The 21,135-nt window shown below is 41.4% G+C and overlaps 1 protein-coding gene across 1 annotated transcript; it reads left to right on the plus strand.

Moving 5' to 3' along the window:
* The first annotated feature begins 2,835 nt into the window (after positions 1–2,835).
* Positions 2,836–16,484, plus strand: LOC139158597 (pepsin A-like). Its single transcript, XM_070735922.1, has 8 exons — positions 2,836–3,000; positions 4,094–4,211; positions 5,748–5,866; positions 9,956–10,155; positions 11,489–11,605; positions 11,951–12,095; positions 13,532–13,630; positions 16,272–16,484. The coding sequence occupies exons 1-8, from the start codon at positions 2,836–2,838 to the stop codon at positions 16,416–16,418; spliced, it is 1,110 nt and encodes a 369-aa protein (XP_070592023.1). The 3' UTR covers positions 16,419–16,484.
* The last annotated feature ends 4,651 nt before the right edge of the window (positions 16,485–21,135 follow it).

Consider the following 21,135-nt stretch of genomic DNA (forward strand, 5'->3'; position numbering starts at 1 on the left):
GTATAATTCAAAGAGTTGTATTAAGGATAAATTGGTGGGGAAAAAAGAAGGGAGAGATGAAAAATAGATATGGTATGTTAGCTTGAGCTATTTCTTTGATTTTCTATTGTATTTTATGTGTGTTTAAACTTGTGTTATATTATAACACATGATATGATTGCTGAGCTTTCATGTGTATGTTACTTTTCATTTATGAGAGCAATAGTAGACACCTGTATTCTGGTTAATTACAAAATCCTTAAATAAACAAATAAATAAATATACCCTTTTAAATGCTAATACAAAATTTCTTCAGAAAGTTGATTTGCATTTCCAGATCCCTCTTTGATGCTTCTGCAGAAAGATAGTTCAGCTGTAACATTTGGAGAAGCTCTGACGCTCATACACAAAACCCTGGGGTGCACATGAACTCGAAATGTAAGGTTATATAATAGTGAAATTGAGTTTTAATTGTAAATGTTCTAAAGATTTTTTTCTGGCCCATATTAAGAATGTGACGATTGTCTTATTGTCATCCAAGATGAAGCCACGGTTATTACCTTGGAAGACCTTGGAGCCAAGTCACTTCAAAAACATTGGAATGCAAATAGGAGAATATTGTGTCATGGCTCCATTGGAAAAGTTCTCTAGTTGTGGAAATGGGGAGAAGTGAGAGCGGTAAGTCATATCTATATCAATTGAGTCTCAAATTTAAAAATAACATAAAAACCAAGTAAAAATCATCAAGTATAATTATTTATTATTTATTTATTTATTTATTGGATTTGTATGCCGCCCATCTCCGGAGACTCGGGGCGGCTAACAGCAATAATAAAACAGCATATAATAATAATCCAATACTAAAAAGAGTTAAAAACCCATTATTATAAAAACCAAACATACATACAAACACACCATGCATAAAATTGTAAAGGCCTAGGGGGAAAGAGTATCTCAATTCTCCCATGCCTGGCGGCAGAGGTGGGTTTTAAGCAGCTTATGAAAGGCAAGGAGGGTGGGGGCAATTCTAATCTCTGGGGGGAGTTGGTTCCAGAGGGTCAGGGCCACCACAGAGAAGGCTCTTCCCCTGGGTCCCACCAAGCGACATTGTTTAGTTGATGGGACCCGGAGAAGACCCACTCTGTGGGACCTAACTGGTCGCTGGGATTCGTGCAGCAGAAGGCGGTCCCTGAGATAATCTGGTCCGGTGCCATGAAGGGCTTTATAGGTCATAACCAACACTTTGAATTGTGACTGGAAACTGATCGGCAACCAATGCAGACTGCGGAGTGTTGGTGTGACATGGGCATATTTGGGAAAGCCCATGATTGCTCTCGCAGCTGCAATCTGCACGATCAGTAGTTGAGTACAAGCCCGTCATAACCAGTGGGCAGGAGAACCACTGGGCAGGTTTCACATCACACCTGAGTCCCTAAACAAAGTCATGCTTTCAGAATCTTCTAAGACCCTGTTTCATCTTCAAGGGATGATGCCCCAAAATGTGGGTGCCATGGCAGAAAGAGTCCTCTCCTCAGATAAGTATTAGATGGGACCCAAAACACGCCTCTCCTGCTGAACCTGATGGGACAGATGTACCTGTGTAGAGTTGATCCCTCAAATAACCCAGTCCCATGTCATGTAGGACTTTATAGATAATTACCATCATTTTGAATTGAAACTAGAAGCAAACTGATAGAGCAGCTTGTACAGCACAGGTGTAAGATACATTGATCAGCCCACACCACTGCATTTTGCACCAGCTGCAACTATTGCATTTTGCAGAATGTTGCAGTGTTACAAAGGCTACCAACCTGTCTAAAATATCTTTCCAGAAATTGAACGATGCTGGGTATACTATATCTGAAGCCTTCAATTGCAAAAAATAAATTGATATATACTTCATTATATAGTTCATTTACTAAAAAATAAAATTCCGTCCAGATTACTTTAAAAAGAAATTGTACATTTTAACCTTTGGTTCATATCTTGAAAAGGTATGGAAAATGTTGCTTTAATGCTCTTGAGATGTACCAAAGTCTTTCAAATGGTTGCTAGTGTCACCTACAACCGAACCTTTTTTTAAGGTCAAGAACATAAAACAAATTTAAAGAATAACATGGAAAGTTCTTCTTAAGGACATTTTTAAAAAAGATAATCATATCGGGAATGTTTGCTTTTTTGTATGATATGCAAATATGATAAGAGAGTCTTGGAGCTATATATATGTGTGTAGCAAACCTAAGTGTGTTGCTTAGAACCTGGGACCCACATTTCATTGGAATCAACAACTTGGGGATAAAGGAGTAATCATGAAGTTCCTCTTACTTCTGAGCCTGGTGGCACTTTCTCAGTGTCTGACAACAAAGTAAGTACTGAGCATTGTACTTTCGTCAAAGAAAACATGTACCATTTTCTTCAGAAGGATCTAATTTTCTTTCTAAATTATGTTCTATAAACTCTTCCAGCAAACTTTCTATTGTGATTGGTGGGCAAGCCACAACGCCGTAATTTGCCTAGATTTTCCACTGATAGTAAAATTTTATTTCCTTTTACAGCTTTATCTGCAAATGTACTGCGTATTCATCAAGTAGAACATGTTTCTTTCTCTAAAGAGTATACCTAGATTTTAAGTCCTTCTTCCTCTGCAGAATTAATCTGAACATAACATTCCCCATCCTGAGGGCTTCCAGATATTTTTCAATTATAACTCTCATTCTAGCTGGGGATTCTGAAGGTTGCAGCCTTGTTAAGAATGTTGAATCAGAGAATGTTGTCCAAAAGGCATTCTCCCTCCCCCGATTTTTAATGCTATGAGTACTTTCTCTCACTTATTAATCTTTTTCTTTCCATTATTCAATGCTTAGAGTTTACCTAAAGAAATCCAAATCCACGAGGCAAATCCTTAAAGAGCATGGGATGCTAGATGATTTCCTGAAGAAGCATCCTTATAACCCTGGCACAAAATATTTCCCCTGGCTGCAAAATACATTTGCCACTGAACCCTTACAAAATTATCTGGATGTAAGTATTCCATATTAGGAAGAGATACTCAGCATTTACCCTATGGACAAGGCTAGAGAATTTCAACACCTGTTGATTTAAATCAATAGCCCCTGCCTCTGGAGAGTGATAAAAGAGACATAGGGACCTCTTTTTTTATTATTATTTTTTGGATTGCCAAAAAGGCTTCAAGAGTTGTTAACTTAATCTTATATAGCTTCTTCTCTGGTAATATCACACAACTAACCAGAGCATACAAAACTTTTGCCATGAGCTGTATTCGATCCTTGAATACAATTCATCTGTCTGTAACCCACACCACATTTTAAACATAAATACATTAGAAATTGTCCAGAGATACTTTACGAGAAGAGCCCTCCACTCCTCCACTCATAATAGAATACCTTAGGCAACCAGACTTGAAATCCTAAGCTTTGAAAGGTTAGAACTACGTTGCTTTTGACACAACCTAAGCATAGCTCATAAAATAATCTGCTACAATGTCCTTCCTCTCAATGACTACTTCAGCTTCAACCACAACAATACATGAGCACACAACAGATACAAAATCAAAGTAGACCACTCCAAACTTGACTGTAGAAAATACAACTTCAACAACCGAGTAGTTAATGCCTTGAAGTTACTACTTGACTCTGTAGTTTCAACACCAAACCCCCAAAACTTTACCCTTAGACTGTCCACTGTTGACCTCGCCCGATTCCTAAGAGGTCAGTAAGGGGCTTGCATAACTGCATCAGCGTGCCTATTGTCCCTGTCCTAATTTCCCCCTCTTATTAGTACCCATCTCATGTATATAAACAGCGTTATAGTTATGTATACTACCCATAAGTACTTGACAAAATAAAATAAATAAATAATAAATAAAATAAATTTAGGAAGTTATACTGTTAAATGTTTGAAAGTGATTTGAGATCGTGGAACATAAACAATATTCTACTGTAAAAAATTGAGAAGATTTGTATTGTTTTAAAAAAAATTGTGAAACTTGCTTTTGTATACAAAGACGTGTTCATTTCTCTTCTTTCAAAAATGTTATGGTATACTGTATCAGGAATGGATTTTCTTTATTATGTTCCGTTCTTTGTCTCCACAGCTTGAGTACACTGGCACTATCTCTATTGGCACGCCACCACAAGAGTTCGTAGTCCTCTTTGACACTGGCTCTTCCAACTTGTGGGTCCCCTCTGTATATTGCTCTACTCCAGCTTGTTGTAAGTAGTCTCCATAACTGATGCCTTCAGAAAGAGGCTACTCTTTATTCAAGCCATCCTCAAACTAGTACCCTACAAATGTAATAGACCATAAGTCCCATCACAACATCTGTTTTGCGACCCTATTTGGACCGGGACTCACTGCTCACAGTCACTCATGCCCTCATCACCTCGAGGTTTGACTACTGTAATGCTCTCTACATGGGGCTACCTTTGAAAAGTGTTCGGAAACTTCAGATCGTGCAGAATGCAGCTGCGAGAGCAATCATGGGCTTCCCTAGGTATGCCCATGTTACTCCAATACTCCGCAGTCTGCATTGGTTGCCGATCAATTTCCGGTCACAATTCAAAGTGTTGGTTATGACCTTTAAAGCCCTTCATGGCATTGGACCAGAATATCTCCGAGACTGCCTCCTGCCGCATGAATCCCATAGAGTGGGTCTTCTCTGGGTCCCGTCAACTAAACAATGTCGGTTGGTGGGCCCCAGGGGAAGAGCCTTCTCTGTGGCGGCCCCGACTCTCTGGAACCAGCTCCCCCCAGAAATTAGAACTGCCTCTACCCTCCTTGCTTTTCGTAAACTCCTTAAAACCCACCTTTGTCGTCAGGCATGGGGGAACTGAAATATCTCCCCTGGGCCTATACAATTTATTTATGGTATGCTTGTATGTATGTCTGCTTAATAATGGGGTTTTTAAAATATCTTAAATTGTAAATTATTATATTTGTTATAAATTGTTTTTATTGTATTGTGAGCCGCCCCGAGTCTACGGAAGGGGGCGGCATACAAATCTAATAAACATAAACACATTTGGCATGTTGACTGGGAATCCTCAGAATTCCAATCACAACACATATGAAAGGCACCACATCAGGGAGAATTCTTTATTCTCGTGTCCATCTGTCTTTCCAATGTGTTCAACATGATGAAAGTTGGTATGTTTATTTATTCATTATCTTTTGTTAAATGTGTCTGGTTAGCTTAAAACAAGAGCCTAAATTCTCAGGTGCTACTTGGAACGCTGACAACAAGACTATAACTGTTTTTAGAATATATTACCACCAGGGTGAAATTAACAATGACTAAGGGTTATATTAGTAGAATTTTTATTTTCAGTTTTTGATTGTCACAATTTTAATGTAAATGGTCCATCACTGAAAACTTGTTCTATATAAATAAAAATAACTATGTTTTTTGAGAGGGGCGGCATACAAATCTAATAAATCAAATCAAATCAAATCTATAAATAAACAAAAAACAACACCCTCCCAGCTTTCAGGTAAGATAGAATAGAATAGAATAGAATAGAATAGAATAGAATTCTTTATTGGCCAAGTATGATTGGACATACAAGGAATTTGTGTTTGGTGCATATGCTCTACATAAAAGAAAATATAACTATGACCAAGGGCAGAGTTCACAGATAATTGCAGGGGGATGAGTTAAATGCCAAGATCTCTCTCATTCTCTATTGCTTTTTCTGTTCTGTTACCAATGCAGTATGCCCACATCATACTACAATTGCTTATCTTTGCAGCTAACCATCATAAATTCAATCCACAACAGTCATCCACTTTCCAGTCCACCAGCCAGAGCGTATCCATCACCTATGGTACCGGAAGCATGACTGGATTCCTAGGCTATGATACTGTCCAGGTAAACTGCCAAAGAAAATAGACTGGGAAGATAACCTTTGAGAAATTAGACTGAGTCACTATGGTTCTGGGTGGAAAAACAGGGAAGACTTCATTGAATTCTGTATAGATCTTACTTATGGCAAAAGCTTTTAAACTCTTGCCTACTTCTGATTCTTGTTAATTACCGGACTCCATAGTGTCATCCCCAAATCCCCAACACTTTACTCTTAGACTATCCACAGTTGACCTTTCCAGATTCCTCTAAGAGGTCAATAAGGGGTGTGCATAAGTGCACTAGAGTGCCTTCCATCCCCTCTCCTATTGCTCTCCTGTATCTCCTATACCTTTCTTTTATTCTTATATCTCTTCTTCTATTCTTTCATTGATATGTTTTATTTCTATATCTTCTCTTCTCTTCTTTCTTAGATATATTTTACTATGAGTATATCCTCTATAACCTTCATTATGTATTTTACTATGTGTATACCCACTAAAAGCCTCATTGTGTATTGGACAAAATCAATCAATCAATCAATCAATCAATCAATCAATCTCAGAGGCAGCCAAGACTATGGTGTTGTTTTGGGAATTTTCATAATTAAGAAGAACAACAAACTTTTACAAGCCTTGTTATGTATGCACTCATGACTAAATAATTAAGAAATTAAGGAACATCCTAGAACAGGGGTGTCAAACTCGATGTCATTGAGGGTCATATCAGGGATATGTTTGACCTTAGGGAGGGGCTGGGGGACATGGCCAATTTGACATCACTCCTGTCAGGGGCACCTGTAGTGGCCCAAGTGATCTGCCAGCAAAAACTCTGTTTTTGTCTGCAACAGTCTCCTGCCACAATTGTTCTTTGTTTTCAATAATTGATTTGAACATTTTTAAAATTTACTTATGACCAATTTTTCAAGACTTACTGGACAGGTCTTGTCATTTTCTTGGTAAGGTTTAACAGAAATGCTTTGCCATTTCTCGTTTCCTAGGGCTGAACGAAAATGACTGGTCCAAAGTCATCCACCTGATTTTGCTTCTAAACTAGGATTAGAACTCATGGTCCTCCTGTTTTCAGCCTGATGCAATAATCACAATTCTAAACCAGCTCTCTGTGCAAACTATTAATAGAGTAAATTAGGGGAAAAACCCTCATAGTACTGTAGTGACACAATATCATTTTCACAAGATAGTAATAGATTTTATATTTTCAATTATGAGGATATATGGGCACTATGCATTTCATTTCAACAGGCCTAGATGTAATTATGTGTGACAGCTCACACCATATATACTAGGGCAGGCAACCTAATATTTTTGGCATGTACATAAATATCACATCATTCAATTGGCAGAGATCCTTCATAGTCCCTTTTTGCATTTGCAGCTCTCTACAGCAAATATTGTTCAACCCTATGTCAGATCATTCATATCCAGGTGAAAAATATTAGTTCAAATGCTGATCTTTGGAGACCCAATTGTGCACATCTTGCTAATGCAAGAGTTGTTCATTTATTCCTGTCTGTTAACCATTTCCCAGTCCAATGGGGCTCCTGATTCCATGCCAACTGGCTTTAACAAGGAGGATTTCCCCCCCAAGTCCAAGAATACAATCTCTATTGAGCCACCTGGCTTACATGCTCATTAACACCTTCCAAAAAGTTTGGAAACTTAGAGAGTTATTTTCAGAAACCATCTTGGTTTGTTTTCACCAAAACCTATTTTCCTCCCTATCAACTTGCTTTTTCTTTGATAATATTTAAAACTATTTTCCCTGGATAGCATGCTGTCTACTTTTATCTATTCCGGAGCCCAAGAATACAAAACTACGCACCATTTTCATTTCTTTACCATCAGCTGTAAGTTCATTAAACGTGCTGATTGAGCTTATGTTTGTTTGCTTAATATTGAACTTTAACAAATTTGGAACATTAGCACAGATGTTTCACTTTCTATTTTTACTTTTATAATGAGATTTCTCTTACTATGAACTAGCAAAACAGAGTTATTAGCAAATTTCAGAAGCAACACTACTTATTTTTATTCCAGCTGTCGTCTCATTCCATCCTACTAGTCTCTTAATATAGAGATGTAAAAGTTAAATGTGTACAGACTCAATACTGTGGGAGGTTCTTTTCATAATATTGTCTTTTATGTACACTGAGCGCATATGCGCCAAAGGCAAATTCATTGTGTGTCCAATACTTGGCCAATGATGAATTCAATTCAATTCTGTTCTGTTCTATTCTGTGAAAACTAAGAACTGTACTGACAGTTGTGACAATAGACAAGAGGTGCTTTCTGTTTTCTCTTCATATAAGAGGCAAATGTCCACCTCCTACAAAAAAAGGCAGAATGAAACAGATGCAATAGTTGCAGCCTGACATTCCCTATATATAAATGTCTCATTTGAAAGTGGAATAATTCTTGAGATTCTTGTGACATAAGGTTAATTTTTCATCTAATATATACTATGAATCTGAGCTTTTAGATTCTCATTACATGGACTGTTGCCAATAAAGATGTATCCTGTCACATTTTCTTTTTACTTCTGAACCATTCTGACTGTCCAGATTCACTTCCTATAGTAACTTCTTCTTCTTCTTCACTGTAAAGGCTTGTCAAAAGAATAATGCTCCATTAGTAATATATACCACTTTCTGGCATGACCTGCAAAATAAAGGCTGTGCTGTAATCAGTGAAGCAGTATCTCTTCCTGTTTTCTTGTGCTCTTCCTTATTCATCTGATGTCAGCTAGCTACAGCCTCCCACAAATTTCCCTTTACTGCCATTTACCTGTTCATTTGGCATTTCTTTCCCCTTGCATGCTCTGGCATTTTTGTGAGATATTAAATAACACTGCTTGTGTGCGAAATTAATCCAGTGGCTTGATAATTGCATATTGTCTTGGGTCTCCCTTCTTAAGCATTATCACTTTTCTTTTTCACACAATATTTCCTGACAATAAAGCTGTAAATTAATTAAATTTCCTTCTTATCTTGCAGTGGATTTCTTTCAGTTTTCAGTTGTTTCTGGTATTCTTGGAACATCTCAGGTTGCCTGTCATTTAAGTTAAAAGTATTAAATAAATGCCTCAAGCTGGCCCCTGATTCTGTTATTTTGTTCTTCTGATAAAATCTTGTTGGCATACCCGTTCTCTTTATTTTTCTGAGTTTAACCCATATATTAAATAGCAATAGTCTCATAGTCTCTGCTCCATAATCTGTAGCTGGAAGTATCCTGGTTTACAGGCTTATATGATTTCATTTCTCAACTGTTTGTTTCCTGTTGTGTAATTGATTGGATTTAAGGCTTATATCTCAAATGAAATCAAAGTATAGTATATGTATTTGAAACAGTTTTTGTAAATAAACAATTATTTTTCCCAAATTTTATTTTTTGCTTTATTGTGTTAGCTTAGCCAGCCCGATTTTCCTACATTTCCATTTTTCTTCACATTTTTGCATTCCATTTATTCCCAAATACCCATTTTTTCAGTCGCCCTGAGTCCTTCAGGATTGGGTGGCATAGAAGTCAAATAAAATAACTAAAATAAATAAATAAAATGAATTTGTAATAAATATGTCCTTTCCTGATGCTACACTTGGCACTTCTTGTATTATCCATGGAATTCCTCCATGTCTACTATTGAATCTGTAGATGTATGTACTGATATATAATGTTGATATCAATAGATAAGATGGATAGTCATTTATTGGATTATAGTTCAATCTATCTTCAATTGTGTCTTTTTTGAGTCTCATTGCTAATTCTTTGCCTGGAGATTAATCTCAGTTCTGCGTCAATTAAACTCCTCTCAAAATTTAGATTGGGCAGAGGGAAATAGTTGCAGATGGTAAACTAATAGGACTTACATAGATATTTCCTTTGAGGCTTTTTTATGAGATAGACATTAAACTGCAAAGCAGTTTATTTAAAAGTGGTGAATCAACTAGAATCAAGTGAATTATATGAATGATTCAATGCATAAATATGCTTGAAACTGAAATTAATATGCCTCAATATGTGCTTTCAACACAAATGTTAGTATTACTGCTTGAAATTAAAAAGGCGTTTTATAACCATTTCTCCCTGCTGTTCTGCACAGGTTGGAGGTATTCAGGTCAGCAACCAAATCTTTGGTCTGAGTCAGTCCGAGCCAGGCAGCTTCCTTTATTACGCCCCCTTTGATGGCATCCTGGGTTTGGCTTACCCTAGGCTGTCTGCCTCTGGTGCTACTCCTGTTTTTGACAACATGATGAGTGAAGGTTTGGTATCCCAGGATCTCTTTTCCGTCTTCCTGAGTGCGTAAGTAACAATGATTTGAGCCCGTTTGTCTGAATGGACTAATTTCTATCTGTTACTAGAAGGGAGAGTGTGCATGGGTATCATATTACCTCTGAAGCAGAGATGGGTTCTTTCCGGTTTGGACTGGTTTGCCCAAACTAACAGCTATTTGCAGGTGACATCACAATGACATCACGGATCTGGTTCAGTCAGTGTTGGTCTGTGGGCCCCACCATCTTTTTTTTGACTTTTTTTCCTTCTGTGCATGTGTAGAAAGCATGCACAGAAAATGTAGGATCAACTTTTTCCCCTTCTGTGCATGTGTAGAAGGCATGCACAGAAAACGTAGGATCTGGAAGAGGAAATGGAAGATGTTCAAGCTGGCTTTAGAGAAGATTGTTATTGCTGATGCATGCTGGATAGTTGAGAAAACCGCAGAAAAGAGTTTATGAGAATGTCTATAGATTATAGAAAGCCCATTGACTCCATTGAGCATGAGAAGAATGTCCTTGACAAATTTGGAACCACAGAGCATCTTATTTCCTTACATGGGGCAGAAATCAGTAGTGCAGAGGGAACATTGTGGAACAGATTGATGCCAGGTCAGTGAATGATTCAGATAAGCCACACACCCTTTTATTTATTAAAGGGCTAGAGCAGTGATGGCGAACCTATGGCACTGGTCTACAGGTGGCACGTGGAGCTATATCTGCTGACACATGAGCCGTTGCCCTATCTCAGCTCCAACATACATGTGTGTGCCAGCCAACTGATTTTTGGCTCGCACAGAGGCTCTGGGAAGCCGTTGGAGCCTGTGGAGGGTGAAACACGAGCCTACTAGGCCCCCCAGAAATTGGGAAAGAGGCTATTTCCAGCCTCCAGAGGGCCTCTGGGAGGGCAGGGGACACTGTTTTTGCCCTCCCCAGCCATTGAATCCTGGGTGTGGGCACTTGTGCATGCGTGATAGCACATGCACATGCTCTTTTGGCATCCCCCCCCCAAAAAAGATTCACCGTCACTGGGTTAGAGTATATGCTGACTATATAGGGAAGGAATGGACTGAAAGAATCTGTAGTTTTACAGCTCTGACACCAATCCCCAGTGCTAAATTCCATTTCTTCAACAGCATTTACCCCTGTCCATACAATCACTTGACAGCAGCCAAGAGATACAGCTCTCTTTGTTACTACCAGTAGCTTATAAGTGAAACAATCAAGAAATTAACCCATTGTTTTAAGGATATTATTTTTTAAAAGTTTCGATGGGTTAACAACATAATAGGAAACAAAAAAAAAAGAAATTAAGAAAATTGCAATTCCTCTAATTGGCTTGTTCTTAAATGTTCATTTTTCAGTGATGAGCAGAGCGGGAGTTTTGTAATGTTTGGTGGCGTTGACTCCTCCTACTATACTGGAAGTCTCAACTGGGTGCCCCTTTCTGCTGAACTCTATTGGCAGATCACTGTGGACAGGTAACTCAACTGTTTACACCTTCAGCCTTCACATCCCTGCTTCACATAGATGCAATCAAAAACAAAGTGCAGGATAATGGCAAAAGAAGATCCCCAGATTAGGAAATAGGCACTTTAATGATTGCACGAATGTAGTTTAGCATTGTGATATAATAATAGATTTGAAAGCCTGTCAAGGTATTCTTCTTATAGGAAAAGAAAATCAAGCTGCATTACATTGAATCTTTCCCATTCTTCTTCCTTTCCCATGGCCCACCCAAGTTGTTTTGTAATTTCAAAAGACCTGCAGGAAAAAGGTTGTGGTAGTTTTCTTTCTCTCATCTTTACCTGAATATTTCTTTTCAGTATCTCCTTCAATGGTCAAGAAATTGCTTGTTCTGGTGGCTGCCAAGCTATTGTTGACACTGGTACCTCCCTCCTGGCAGGTCCCCCCAGTGGCATTTCCAGCATTCAGAACTCCATTGGGGGTAGCCAAGATTCCAATGGTCAGGTAAGCTTGATAATAATGACATGAAACTATAATTAATATGCATAAATAAATAATCATTAACAGTAATGAAAAATTCCTGGGAACATAAATGTTGAAAAAGTACTAAAAAATGAGCAGGTTAAAGTGTCAGATTTCCAAACACAAACTGATAAAGTCTTGGGAAAAATACAAAACATGGATAATTCATGCAGAAGTATCAGGGGATAGTAGAACACAAAGAAGATCTGAAAATCAAAATAGAAAGGTTGTAGCATAAAGCAGCTGTGGTGGTTCCAGTGGTTATTAGTTATTAGTTATTAGTGGTTATTATTCTATTCTATTCTATTCTATTCTATTCTATTAGTATACTGGGTGCTATACCAAAAATTCTTGGATGACATTTAGAAAATCTGTGCATTGACAAAGTTTCCATCTGACAATTGCAAAAGACTGCACTACTTGGATCCACCCATATGTTAGACTGATATATTATTATGGCATTGTAACCTACCCAGGCTTCATGCTCTGGGGAATCCAGAGCATGATACTATGGTCTTTCAAGACTGAAGGATGCCAATGCAATACATTATGGCACCCTAGGTTCTTGAGAAGAACTCAATGTGCATGAAGACCAATACTAATTAAAGAACTTGCAGTTGTGATTTTCACATTATTGTGTATATACGGTAATTTTTCTTATAGGTTGAGACAGGAAGACAGACCAAGTGCATTGAGCTAGGAGATCTTTAGAGATCTATGGTTCAATGGTTTTGTGAATCTTAATAAGGAGGATTTTCAAACAATTGCTATGTTTTTTGCTATATCTTATCCATTTTGTCCCTCTATTCTAATTCTTATGCAAGATTCTTGGTTTGCCCTAATGTATTTAGCTAGGGAATACATAATGTGGTCTAAATGTGATCTAAATAATGTGATCCTAATGTGATCTAAATCCTAATGTGATTTAGCTAGGGAAATCCCATTTTCATCCTTTGTTAATCAACAGTCTCATATAATTGCCATGCATAATAGAGTGGCACATTACAGAAGACAGGGCTGGTCAGATCAATGGTTGCAAAGACCATCATACCAGACCCTCATCATGTACCATGTATCCTCCACCAAGCCCTCATTTCCAAATTCCTTTGATTCCTCTACTAGGTGAGGATTCTGCATAAAAATAAAAGGAAATGAAGCCACAAAGATTCAAATTGGCTATTACTAGCCAGACTTCATTATTCCCCTCCTGATATTGTTCTGCAGACATGTTCAGCCTTCCACACTGCAAACTGTGTCGCTTAAAATGTAATCCTGATTTCAGGTCATCGTTGTTGGTTCTTGTTTCAGAAAGCATCATTCTAATGCAGGAATGAGCAATTAATACCCAGCTTTTTTCCCTTTCTCAAATGTTATTGGGTTTCTAATGTATATTTTCTGTTCATCCTATTTCACATCAGTATATAGTCAACTGCAATGCTATCAACCAACTGCCTGACATCATCTTCACCATCAATGGCATTCAGTACCCTGTGCCCGCCAGTGCCTACATTCGCCAGGTAAGATTTCTAGTTTATCAAAAAAATTATCTCAAATAATTTACAATAAACCTCTGAAACCTGACCTATGAAAGAATTATAGCAAGACAATCTCAGTCTCTTATATTCAAGTGGGAGATATTTTTCTAACATTTGAAATGTTTTTTGATAATTTTTAGCCTAGCAGTATTTTTCAATATGCATTAAGAACTGAACTCTGCAACTCTGAACATGAAATTCAACAGATTTAGTGATAAGATTATTCTCATGTAGCTTATCATCATTTCTAGCAGATCTCTTTTCTCCATACTAGACTATCCTTAATATGTTAGACTTCAATTCCCAGTGTTGGCCTATCTGGGGGATTATCAGACTAGAAATCCAACACATTTAAAGAGAACCAGAATGAGGAAAGCTGTGGGAGATTATTTTAAAGAAAGAAAATTATATCAGCTTATCATTAACGAGTCAAGAATAACCACAAATTTTGCAATATAAACCTAATGTTCATAATATGGAAGGTACATGTAAAGTGATTCTTTCCTTATGGCATTATTATTTTATTATGCCATAGTCCAAATTGTTGGATTGTACAAATGTTCTAGGACAGTGATGGCGAACCTATGGCACGAGTGCCGCAGGTGGCACGCAGAGCCATATCTGCTGGTACACGAGCTGTTGCTCTAGCTCAGCTCCAACATGCATGTGTGTGCTGGCCAGCTGATTTTTGGCTCACATAGAGGCTCTGGGAGGGCATTTTTGGTTTCCAAAGACCTCTGGGGCCTCTGGGGAATGGGGTAGGGGGATTTTTACATACCTCCAGTTCCAAGAAAGCCTTTGGAGTCTGGGGAGGGCGAAACATGAGCCCACCAGATGTTGGGGAACAGGCTGTTTCCAGCCTCCAGAGGGCCTCTGGGGGTGGGGGAAGCAGTTTTTGCCCTCCCCAGGCATTGAATTATGGGTTTGGGCACTTGCACATGTGCAATAGTGTGCACCCACACTCTTTCGGCACCCAAGGAAAAAAAGGTTCACCATCACTGTTGTAGGAAAACACAGTTAGAGAGTAAGTATTTTTAAACATGTATGATTCACTGTTATATATTATTGATGGGGCTCTTCAGAAAGTTTAATACAGGATTCAAACATGATTCTCAGCATTCTGGTCTTTCCCTTGCACATAACTAAGATACAATCATATTCTAGCAATGGTTACCATGTTTTTCAGAGTTTAAGACACATCTTTTTCCTCCTTAAAAGAGGTTAAAATTTGGGTGCGCCCTATAATCAGAATGTAGCCTTTTCAGAACTCCCCCCCCCAGCCCTAACTAGGTGCTAACAATCTTCCTGGCTTCCTACTCCCTCTGAAGAAGGTTTTTTTTTCCAGCCCTAAGTCTTTGCAGGCTTGATTTCATTCCTACCCCCTCTTTTGCCCTTACACAGTGCTAACAATCTTCCTGGGTGCAGCATTTATTTTTATTCCTACTCCCTCCGAAGCAGTTTTTTCCTGTGCTAAGCCTTTGCAGGATTGTTTTCATTCTTACTCCCTCTGAGAAAGGTTTTTTCAGCCCTAACCTGGGGATAAAATAATGTGCCGAAGCTGAAGAGAATAAGGACGCTAGCAAGATGAATTCTTGGTAGATAAAGTTCATCTTATATCCCAGTGCATCTTCTACTCCAAAAAATATGGTACTTTCCTCCATGGCATTTTTATTTTATTTATTTATTATTTGGATTTGTATGCCGCCCCTCTCCGAAAACTCGGGGCGGCATTGCCTTCGTTTTCTCTCCAGCCCATGTTTTAGTCAGTGTTACGGTAGCTGTAATAGGATGAACATAGCATTTCCCCTTACTTCAGTGATGGAAAACCTATGGCACATGTGGAGCCCCATCTGAGGGCATGTGAGGGTGTTGCCTTATGTCAGTGTTTCCCAACCTTGGCAACTTGAAGATATTTGGACTTCAACTCCCAGAATGCCCCAGCCAGCATTCTCTGGCTGGGGCATTCTGGGAGTTGAAGTCCAAATATCTTCAAGTTGCCAAGGTTGGGAAACACTGCCTTATGTCAGCTCCAGGGCCCCTGCACATGCTGGCCAGCTGATTTTCGGCCTCCTTTTCAGCCATGTTCTCTCTCCCCAGGCTTCAGGAAAAGCCTCCTAAACATTGGGGAGAACAAAAAATGGCCCAACAGGCCTACTGGAAGTCCAGAGGATTCCAGTGAGGCCTGTGTGCATGCGTAGAAAGGGAAGCATGGGGGGGGGGTTGTGCAGATGTGTGGGGTGAAGGCATTGCATTATGTGTGTGGGCATGGATGCGCATGTTATTGCGTGCATGCGCAACATTTTGGCACCCAGGTCAAAAAAGGTTCTCCATCACTGCTTTATTCCAACATAACCCAACAGCAGATTTAAAGAATGCAAAATCTGTAAGGGTTTGTCACCTATCACCTTGGAGGGAAATTAGATGACTCCAGATTTAAACAAGAGGCTAGTTAAAAGTAGGCAATGGAGATAGCCTTTTCAATGCAAATATGGTTTTCTGCTACTCCAACATGGATAAAGAACACTCAACAGGAACTGGAGGAGAATGCCAGCTTCCTGATGCTTTGTAAAGGCCCTCTATTTAGGCCATTCAAATTCATAATATATTTGAACTTCTTTTTCAGTTCCAAGGTTATTGTGAGAGTGGCTTCCAGGATATGCCTTTCCAGGGGTCTCAGCTTTGGATCCTTGGTGATATCTTCATTCGTCAGTACTTTTGCGTCTTCGACCGAGCAAACAACCAGATTGGCATGGCTCCTGTGGCACAGTAATAGCAACATCTTATTGGTCATGTTATAGCCTAAGGATAATCTCGATTAATTCTAAATTTAATTAATTTAATTCTTTGGAATTAAATTTGGCAATTATGCTCCTGATCCCCATGCTTCAATGTCAGCAACAATAAATACATAAAAAAAATAAATGGCTTTGTCTTCACTTCACACTGAATGCATGTCAACTAACAAACTGAAGTTAATTCATTCCAAGTGAAATTTTTCAAGTGAATACATCCAACCAAAGGGAACCTACCAACTCTGTGGATAATGGATATCTGTCAAACTGTCAAACTAGTATTTTCCAGGATTCAACAAACATTTAACTTTTATGCAATTAGTAAAGAACACATCTTTTTTTTTTGAAAATAGTTTTTATTGGTTTTATAGGTTTACAAAAAACAAACATATAACAGTGCACAGTGCATGTGCCCATCACCAAACAACACACACACCCCGTCACCCCCACCACCCCTACAAGAGGATTCAAAGAAATTTTACTTGTTTATCTATCTATTAATCCTTGGCTCTATCTTGGGCGAATTTTACTAAAAGAGTGATTGTAATTTATTTTTCGTATTTACATCACAGATTCTACTTAACATATAATCTTTTACCTTGTTCCATCGCACCATCAGCTTCTCTAATTTATTCTCATCAAAATTATTTAATCTTATTTCCATAATTTCAAAATGTATGTGATCCACCATATACCAATACCAATTTTGTACTGTCCATTTTGTAGAATCTTTCCATCCTAAAACTATCACCGCTTGAGCACTTTCCAATGCTGCAGTTTTAATTTCCTTAAATTCTCCTAATTCCCTATTTTTGATTAAAATTGCTGTTTCTTTTATAATAATCCAATTAATGTTTAACATTTTATTAATTTCATTCTGGACTACATTCCAGAATTTCTGTATTTCTGCACACTCCCAGATCATATGCATAAAAATTCCTTTTTTCTGGCACCCATGCCAACATTTGCCCTTTTCTTTCCCCTGGAAGTGTGCAATTTGTACAGGTGTATAATACCACTTATGTAAGATTTTTCTTCTCATCTCTTTAACTCTCGTATTTTTAATCTTATATATATTTTGCTGAAGAGACGGAGTAACGACTCGGACACCAGAGCTGGATTTAAACTTGGGTCATTTTTATTATAATAAATTTGCATAATTTATTAATTAAATTAGCATAAATTAGCATAATTTGCATAATCAACATACTTAACTATGACCCGGAACCAAATGGACCTGCAGGGTCAAACAAACACTTCCGGGGCGGAAATGACGTAAAAGGTCAACATTCCTGGGCAACTATGGGCGTAATCGATGCTGGTCCAGGTGAGGGACCTCTCCCTCACCTGAGACCCTGCCATACACTCGCATGAGGGGGGTCCCGCCGGCTCACCCCTACCCTGGGACTTCAATAGCGGGACCCAAAGACAGGTTCCCCCCAAGTGCGCAGGTAGCACCCACCATGGTCTTGGAGAGAACCTGTCAATCATCCCCAAAGATGCCCAAGGGAGAACGCGCAGTTGCTGAAACCACCCAGATTTCCGCCCCTAACCTGCCTACCCAATGACCAGAGGTAAGCCAATTAACCTAATTAAATGCCTACACCCCCGAACCGCCCATCCATCTCCCCAGTGTGGAATGGGCGAAAAAACAGCCTGGCCTAATGGGCGAGGCTGCAAAAAATTCCCATTCGGCCCCCGCAGGCGACCCCGAAGCACACTGCAAAATAGGGAAGGGCGGGTGGGTGTCTGCTCAGGCACCAGGTCCGGGCGAAAAGGCTCTCTTCCCGGCCTGCTGTCCCTTAAATAGGGCCAGCAGGCCCCGCCCGGACCCGACGTCATGCCCAGCCACGTGGGCAGGGCATTCTCGGCCGAAATCTCGCCTCGCGAGATTTCGGCCGAAACCAAGATGGCGGCCGCCATCGGGAGGGCCCGAGTCTGCCGGCCCTCCAGCAAAAGCGCCGGGAAGCCGGTGAGTCGGCCGGCGATATTGCTGAAGAGACGGAGTAACGACTCGGACACCAGAGCTGGATTTAAACTTGGGTCATTTTTATTATAATAAATTTGCATAATTTATTAATTAAATTAGCATAAATTAGCATAATTTGCATAATCAACATACTTAACTATGACCCGGAACCAAATGGACCTGCAGGGTCAAACAAACACTTCCGGGGCGGAAATGACGTAAAAGGTCAACATTCCTGGGCAACTATGGGCGTAATCGATGCTGGTCCAGGTGAGGGACCTCTCCCTCACCTGAGACCCTGCCATACACTCGCATGAGGGGGGTCCCGCCGGCTCACCCCTACCCTGGGACTTCAATAGCGGGACCCAAAGACAGGTTCCCCCCAAGTGCGCAGGTAGCACCCACCATGGTCTTGGAGAGAACCTGTCAATCATCCCCAAAGATGCCCAAGGGAGAACGCGCAGTTGCTGAAACCACCCAGATTTCCGCCCCTAACCTGCCACGGAGCGGGGGTCAGATCTCTATCTTGGCCCCCCGACTCCCCCCTCTATCTGCGCCAGCTCACGCAGAGACCTCTGCAGGTCCTGTAAGAAAATGGCGTTCCCCTGTTCTGACAGGTGAACGCCATCGGCCCGGTAAAGCCACGGCCGATCTACAGTGATGAGGGGATGGGCAACTACAATCCCCCCTAATTCTTTGACAGTCTTTCCCACGGCCTTATTCACCCTACGTCTAACCCGGTGGATGGCCCTAAGGGAAATGGCGTCCCTCCAAACGATCCTTGGAAGGATCTCTGACCACACCACTTGCGTGGTGGGCCACAACGTGCGAAGCCGCCGCAGGTCTTCGCGCGCCTGGACGATCAACGGTAGACCGCCAAGCAGGCATAGGTCATTGCCACCAAGGTGCAAGACCAGCCATCTGGGTGCGGCTATGGGCTGCCGACCACCCAGTCCCATCTGGGCGCGACCCTGGGTGGCCGCCCGCCCAGCAGCGCCGGGTACCGCCCTGAGATGCTGCGTACCCAGCAGCGTCGGTAGGAGGCCCTCCCACCGCATACCCCTCCGGCCCATCCAAACAACATTGACCCACCGTCCCAACGACAGCTGGGTCCCGATGGCACTTCTGGCAGCTGAGCGGCCAGCCCAGAAGACCATGCTGTGGCCACACAGCAGCGCCGTCGGTTTCTGCCTGGACTGGGAACCTGGAAGAGGACACACACAGAGAGGTTACCTAGCCTAAACCCTGCCCCGGATCCTCAGCGGGCCTAACATAACCCAAATATGCCGCTGACCGCCAGCGGCCGATCTCCTGAATCCGTTGGGCCGGGAGACCAGAAAGTGCCGCGCTAGTGGCGGCGCCAATACGGAACGAATGCGTTCCATAACCGGCGGGATCCATGCCTACCTGAGACATAGCCTTAGACACTATCGCCCAGAATTGATACCGGGTCAGGGGGGAACCATCCTGGTGTATAAAAAGGTACCCATGCCCTGACCCCCGCAAAACACAAAATTGCTGCAAAGCAGCCACCGGGCAAACAGACTTATCGGTGGCTGCACTAAGTTCAAGTCTAACCCCTCTGTGTAACTGATCTGTCTTGGAGTGTCTCACCAAAAGGGAGACACCCCCCTGTCTAAAGGACAGATCAGCGAGCTGGAAGGCGCGAAGCGACAAGTCAGACTGCGAGGAGGCCATTGCCTCGCTGACCCTGAGGGCCCCGAAAAACATAACGCAAGTCGCTGCCCTGAACAGCCGAGCCTCGTAAGGAGAGGCGCACAGACTGCCAAACGTCTGATTAATCAGAGACAGCTGCTGAACCGTCAGGGCCCGACGAGCGTCAGCGGGAAACCCCTGTCGCTCCCTCACCCAACCTTCCAGCATCCTCCGGATGCGAAAATCACCCGAAAAATCACCAAACCCCCCCGCCTTGGACAGAAAGGCGAGGCCGGCTAACCTAGCCCTGATAGTCCTCACTGAAAGGCCACGCCCCTTCAGCAGGACACAGAATTCAGCTAGGTGCTCAACCGGGGCAGGCCAGCAATGGGGGTAACCCTTACCCCGCCTGAAATCCCCAAACTCCTTACCTGCACGCTGATAAGCTCGCAGGGTACTAGGAGCTACCGATAAGGCGATCGCCCTGGAGGCCTCATCTCTCCAGCTCTCGAGAGCCCGCCCAGGCTCTACAGGTGGGCTGGAAACACCTCCGGCGACTCTCGGGCCCACGGGGCCAGGGTCCGAAACCTGGACAACTGACCACGGGACAAGGCGTCAGCCACCCCGTTATCTAAACCAGGGACGTGCCTAGCCAAAAACAAGGCGTTCAAAGACAAGGACCTGTGCACGAAATGGCGGACAAGCCGCATCACCCTGTCACTCTTAGAGGACAGGGCGTTCACAACATGGACAACCGCTAGATTGTCACACCAAAAATGCACAGTCTTATCCCTGAACTGCTCCCCCCAGAGCTCTAAGGCCACTATCAAGGGGAAAAGCTCCAAAAAGGTTAAGTCCTTAACCAATGAACAGGCACTCCATTCCGGAGGCCATGCCGACCAGCACCACTGGTCACCTAACACTACCCCAAAACCGCAAGTCCCTGCGGCGTCGGAACACAGCTGCAGCTCCGCTTCCAAAAGAAGCTCCTGCCGCCAAAACGACAACCCGTTAAAACGTTCCAAAAACTCCCGCCACACGCAGAGGTCAGCCCTGACCCCTGCACATAA

The sequence above is a fragment of the Erythrolamprus reginae genome, chromosome 1, assembly GCF_031021105.1.
Source record: "Erythrolamprus reginae isolate rEryReg1 chromosome 1, rEryReg1.hap1, whole genome shotgun sequence".
Classification (NCBI taxonomy): domain Eukaryota; kingdom Metazoa; phylum Chordata; class Lepidosauria; order Squamata; family Dipsadidae; genus Erythrolamprus; species Erythrolamprus reginae.

Coding starts and splice junctions, on each gene's coding strand:
- LOC139158597 (XM_070735922.1), top strand. CDS start 2,836: ATGCTTAGAGTTTACCTAAAGAAATCCAAATCCACGAGGCAAATCCTT. Junction 5,867..9,955: donor TAGGCTATGATACTGTCCAG/GTAAACTGCCAA, acceptor TGTTCTGCACAG/GTTGGAGGTATTCAGGTCAG. Junction 10,156..11,488: donor TTTTCCGTCTTCCTGAGTGC/GTAAGTAACAAT, acceptor TTCATTTTTCAG/TGATGAGCAGAGCGGGAGTT.